This window comes from Alligator sinensis, unplaced genomic scaffold (genome assembly GCF_000455745.1).
Source record: "Alligator sinensis unplaced genomic scaffold, ASM45574v1 scaffold58_2, whole genome shotgun sequence".
Classification (NCBI taxonomy): domain Eukaryota; kingdom Metazoa; phylum Chordata; order Crocodylia; family Alligatoridae; genus Alligator; species Alligator sinensis.
The window spans coordinates 345,596-351,861 of NW_005842405.1; the positions used below are offsets into that span (position 1 = coordinate 345,596).

General features: G+C 45.6%; 1 protein-coding gene across 1 annotated transcript in view; it reads left to right on the forward strand.

Moving 5' to 3' along the window:
* SLC30A9 (solute carrier family 30 member 9) overlaps positions 1–6,266 on the forward strand; it is an 82,777-nt gene that overhangs the window by 10,945 nt on the left and 65,566 nt on the right. The window contains exons 2-3 of the mRNA XM_014522863.2: positions 2,305–2,440; positions 4,787–4,963. Coding sequence (XP_014378349.2) covers positions 2,305–2,440; positions 4,787–4,963 — 313 coding nt within the window. The remainder of the gene's footprint in view (positions 1–2,304; positions 2,441–4,786; positions 4,964–6,266) is intronic.

Below are 6,266 nucleotides of genomic sequence, written 5' to 3' on the forward strand. Positions count from 1 at the left end.
CTCGACCGGCGGGGCCGCGCCTGCCGCGGTGAGTGCGGGCCCGGGAGTGCCCGCGGGCGTCGTGCGCCGGCTTCCCTGCGCCTCAGCCTCAGCCTCGGCCTGCTGCGCAGTGGGGCTGCGACCGGGCTCGGGGGCTGGGAGGCCGCAGCCCTCCTGGCCCGTCTCGTCCCGGCGGTCCCGACTGGCGCGCGGCTGCCAGGGCCGCTTGGGCCCTGTGGTGGGGGCGCGAGGGTGGTTTGCGGGGGCGTCTGCCCGGTCCCCACCTGTGTCAACTTTGCTCTGCGCTGCCTGGCAGTTGTACCCGCTGTGGGGGCAGCTGGGGCGGCCCCACCTCGGGGACATCCCTGTGCCCCTGCCCTGGCACCAGAGCAGCGCTGCTGCGCATCTGCGGCACATGTTCAGTGTCAGTGTCTGCCCAGCTTTTGATACCTGGGACGTACTTAATTTCTGGATTAAAATTGTCAGCACACACCTGCCAACTGGATCTGGCCTGGCCTTACCCAAGCCTGGTTTTGGCAGAAGCATCACGGTACGCCCTTTGGGAATTGCTGCCGTATGTAGTCTACCAATGGTACTTTCTGGAAGGGGCCAGCTACTTGTTGGGAGGTCTGCTTTCACGTGAACAGATTGGCTTTCTGCTTAGCCAGAGTTATGTTCTGGTTAAGTTACTTGGGGGCTCTGGCTCTGCCCACATTGTGGGTATGAAGATGGTAGCACCAGCTGACAGTCATGTTCTGGGTGTGGCTGCAGCTACCCCAGTTTTGATCGGAGGCTGCAGATGAGTGTCATGGTTTCTTTGGGGACAAACATTTTATTCAAGGACAGAGTGCAATTATTCACATGTCTGTGTTTGTGTTATCCTGGGACAAATACTAAAAAGGCTCCTAGAGTAAGAAGAGCTCACAGTTTGTCCTGGGCCAACATACAGTGCATCTGAACAGTTTTTCTGGGATTGAATCAGTGGCAAAAAAGAGGCAGTGCCTTCAGCCACGTACTAGACTGTGGTTGGAAGAACAGTGTGTATGTGCTGGTCTCAGCATTTCTCTGTTCCAGGACTCGCACGGGCACAACTCACCGAGGGATAAATACTCCATCTGTTCATAGTCTTAGCGCATGTCCTGGCATAAACCTCTTCGGTATTCGAGTTCATTAAGAGTAGCATTCAAGCACTTTTTCATCCATTTTTCATACTTTTATTTGGCCTTGTTTAAAGCTCTCGCTTTCAGGAAACACAAATCATAAATATTTTTGCACTGTGCATTAAGTATTTATACATTCGGATACTGCTGTAAAATGCAAGGATGTGACGAACAAAAGGAGTGAAGAGAGATTTTTTTTTCAGGTTAATGCTTTCTATGTAGAATGGGATACATACCTCAATAACGCACACTAAGGGGATTAATGGTGGAGTGGGGACCAGTTGGCCTCGGGGCTCGGCTGTTTTTATGTCTACATGGTTCTGTATTGCTGTTTGTCCGTTTTTCCCCCGCACCCTCTAAAACAAATGCTTCACTGATAGTTATATGCACAAAAAGCTGTCCAACATCAGCATATTGTAGTATAGTGTAAAATGAGGTATAGTGACTACTTAATGTCTCAATAATTTTAGCCCAATGTATACAGGTCAGAGTTCTCTGAATATGTAAGCTTAGGGTTGCTCCTGCAAATGGCTCTGCACAAACACAGGTGTCACTTTGTATGGAACTCATTGCAGAAGGAGTCTTGGGTTGCTTTATGGTGAGGAATAGGAAACCTGAACAATAGTTTTGTTTTTAAATTAACTGTAGTCAATTTTCTGTGTTTTTTACAATGAAAGATTGGATGTATTTGCTTTTTAACATGCTTGCAATGAAAGTGAGTTCTTGAAATAGCTAAAGCAGTTTAATGGTCTTTAAAGTACTTATGTAAACTTGGACATAGAAGCTTGTCACAAGCCTATTTATTAAAATATTAAAAATGAACAACAAGCTTAAGAAAATTTCTCATTAATGATCATCTATTCAGTAAAGATGCTGATAAACGAAACTGGGAATGAAGCAGCTGTTTCTAAACTAAATAAATGCCTTTCTCCACCTCTTCCCCTGTACAATGGAAACATCCTAAATATAGTTGGTCCTCAAAGCATGTATCTGATCAGTAAAAAATATATTTCTGTAATTTTAATTTTATTAGACAAGCATTTAGGAACACTTGCTGCATTTTTGAATTGCAGAACTACCCATTCAGAAGGTTTTTTTGATCTCTGGATCATCTTGATAGTTCAGTTGTATTTTGTATGAAGTAGTGTTTTTTTTATTCCTGCAGATGTGCCTGTTTCTAACTTGGGGGTCTGGTGGCACAGTACTCGGGCATCCTGCTCCAGAGACAGGAGTTGTGGACTCCCAAAGTTGCCCAGTTGTAAATAAGTACTCCATCATTTTGGCTGAGGATTCGAAAGCAGGTGGGACACGTGATGCCTCATCTCTCCACTTTATGCTGTTGGCTACAGAACGGGGGTTCCTTAGATATGCTCATCCCATGGGCTGCTAGAATTGGCCTTTTTGACCAATTCTTGCTGCAGTGTGTCAAAATAAATGGAAAAGACTAAGCTGTTTTATGGAGTCCATAATTTTGTCAAGCATATTCTTGTGACTGTTGAGAGATGACTTATCTAATGTAGTCATATATTTAATGTTGGATTACATGCAGTATAAATAAATTAGATGTTCTTGATTTTATGCGTGTTTATTTCCCAAAGCCAGCACTCCTGTTTTTTAATAAGCTGTTGCATTTCAGTGGTGGATAAAGTTATTTCATCAGAGGAAAGCTGTTAAATAATCTGTCTTAAGTATCAGCAAGATTAGTTTAGCAGAATTTGGCTGTTAATCAAGGTAGACCAGCATTAAAGAGACTTGGGGGTCATATTCATCTTGTGGTCAATCATGAAATACCAATGCAATGCAACACCTGGCAAAGCAAAAAAAAAAAAACAACCCTGGCTTGCATCTACTGATGCATCTCAAGCAAGACCCAAGCTGTCATTCTCCTGCTTTATTTGGCTGTGGTGAGGCCGCAGCTGGAATACTGCATCCAATTCTGGGCTCCACAATTTAAAAAGGATGTGAAGAAGCTCAAGAGAGTCTAATAGAGAACCATGTGCATGAACAGAGGTCAAGAGAGCAGGCCTTCTAAGGAGAGCCTGAGAGTCATGGGACTCCTCAGCTCGGAAAAGCATAGGCTCAGGAGGGACTTGGTGGCACCCTATAAATACATAAGGGATGTGCATCAAGATCTGGGAGAGATCTTGATGCACATCACCAGGGCACCCCAGGGGAAAACAAGGTCCAATGGTTACAAACTGCTGGAAGGCTGTTTTAGACTGGACATAAGGAAGAACTTTACTGTCCAAGTCTTCAGAGTCTAGAATAGACTGCCCCCAGAAGTGGTGCAAGCACCTACTCTGGATACATTCAAGTTGCGTTTGGATGATTGATTATCTTGCTGGGGTCATCTGACACCAGCTGACTTCCTGTTCTTTGAGCAGGGGGCTGGACCAGATGATCTCATGAGGTCCCTTTCAGCCCTAATGTCTATGAAATAAATGAATATATCTGTTGTTATTCTGCGCCCGTCTTAAAAGACTGGCTTTTTTTTCATATGCTACATGTTTGCATGTGTGTAATATTATGATTCTTTGAGATGAATGATATTTCATATGTAACTTGCTTTAATTGTGGCTTAACTCTACAGTAGGTTGAGATATTACACTTGAATTAAGACCATTGAATATTTTGCATGTTCAATTTAGTATACTGTGTTTGGACAAGCGTAGCGGAATGAGGTAAAACTGGTTTTCTAGTGGTCCACCATTGTCCTTATTCTGTAATACCTCTTCTGACTGCTGAATATGTTGCTTGCTATGATGATGTTTGGGAGCAGAGTGGTAATAGAGGGATTAATCTAGAAATGTTAGAGTCGTCTGCTGTGGCAAAGGGTCAAAGATAATCTAGATTTTTGAAACAATGCACATATAATTAAATGAGAAACTTAACAAAAATATAACAGGATATCTGTGTGCTTAAAAATGAATGGTTGAAGGGAGACAGGAGGTGCCTGGGAAATTGGTGGATGGATTAATTTTCATTTGTTTTTGCCTTGGTTGTGTAAAGCTTCTGAGATTTGAATACATGGGTATACTGGGCAAAAATATTTTCTAAAAGCTGTTTCCATAAATATCAACAACTCTTATGGACATATGTTCTCCTGTTGTGAACACCATTGAAAAGAGAACCTTTTTTCATAGGTGACGCATTGGCAGGAATAGGGGAGGGCATGTGCCTCCCCCAGACTTCTGCACTGATAGTGGGACACAGGGCTGCAGCACGGCTGAGGTTGGGACCTGGCAGCAGTGGGGGTGACAGCAGTGGCATGATTTCTGCACCAACTAGGGCACAGGGCTGCAGCCCAGCCAGACTCGACGCCCGCCAGCAGAGGTAGTGGCGGGGGGGGGGGGGGGGGGGGCCCCAGAGGTAGTGGCGGTGGTGTGGAGTTGTGGTCCCCATTGTCAGTACTTATGTGTTGCTTATGCCTTTTTTTTCTTCTTTCAGGATGGCAAACTTCAGTGAGCTGTGGAGGCATCTGTCATGTACTCCTGTGCAACCGTCTGTCAGTCCAGTCACTAAGCCAAGTGAGAGCATATGCTTCCAATGGTCAGAAAAAAAGCCCTGAGGTAGTGGCGGTGGTGTGGAGTTGTGGTCCCCATTGTCAGTACTTATGTGTTGCTTATGCCTTTTTTTTCTTCTTTCAGGATGGCAAACTTCAGTGAGCTGTGGAGGCATCTGTCATGTACTCCTGTGCAACCGTCTGTCAGTCCAGTCACTAAGCCAAGTGAGAGCATATGCTTCCAATGGTCAGAAAAAAAGCCCTGGATCACAGAATACAAATGAATCCACCTCAGAAAAGGCTATGCCCAAAACTGGAACAGGTCTTTTATTTGTTTTCATTTTAGTGCTGAGTCTTACCTCTGCTATTTTTATTTAATGTTTTAAAAAAAAACAATGAATATAAGAGCATTTATGCAATAAACAATTCTGTTAGTTTACCTTGTGCAATTGAGAACTGATTAGAGCCATTTGTTATATACTATAGCTACAGAATTTGGAAATGGTTGTATCTCCTTCCATCTTTATCCATACCTCCAGTGAATGAACATGGGCAAAAACTTGGATGTATGTACTTATTTTTTTCTTTTGTAATTAAGTGTAAATAAGACCACTGTTGTTGGAGGAGTGTTTGAAGAATAGGTGATGGATGGGTGTTTGAAGAGTGGTCGTGATGGGCAAGCGTTTGAAGAGTGGTGCTGGATGGGTCTTTTTTGACCTGAAGGGATGTGGGCAGTGGGGTCCCCCAGGGCTTGGTCCTCGGGTCCGCACTGTTCAACATCTTCATCAGTGACTTGGAGAAGGGGGCGAAAAGCACCTTGTTCAAATTCGTGCATGACACTAAGATGTAGGGAGAAGGGGGCATGCTGGAGGAGAGGGACAGGCTGCAACTAGATCTAGACAGGTTACAGGGGTGGGCAGATGAGAACAAGATGGGATTCAATACTGACAAGTGCAAGGTACTGCACCTGGGGAGGATGAACCATCAGCATACCTACAGGCTGGGGAGCTCCCTTCTCATCAGCACAGAGGCAGAAAAAGATCTTGGTGTCATTATTGATTCCAAAATGAACATGGGCCGCCAATGTGGGGACACGATCAGGAAGGCTAACCACACCTTGTCATGCATCCACAGATGCATCACGAGCTGGTCCAAGGAGGTGATCCTCCCCCTCTATGCAACACTGGTCAGGCCTCAGTTGGAGTACTGAGGTGTCCAGTTCTGGTTGCTGCACTTCAGGATGGATGTGGATAGCATTGAGAAGGTCCAGAGGAGGACCACTCACATGATCAAGGGACAGCAAGGCAGGCCCTGTGAGCGGAGGCTATGGGACCTGAACCTGTTCAGCCTCCACAAGAGAAGGCTAAGAGGGGATCTGGTGGCCATCTACAAACTGGCCCAGGGGGACCAGCAGGCTATGGGAGAGTCCCTGTTCCCCCGAGCACCACCGGGAGCAACGAGGAATAACGGCCGTAAGTTGACAGAGAGTAGATTCAGGCTAGGGATCAGGAGGCACTACTTCACAGTCAGGGCAGCTAGGATCTGGAAACAACTTCCAAGGGAAGTGGTGCTGGTTCCTACCCTGGGGGTCTTCAAAAGGAGGCTAGATAATCACCTGGCTGGGG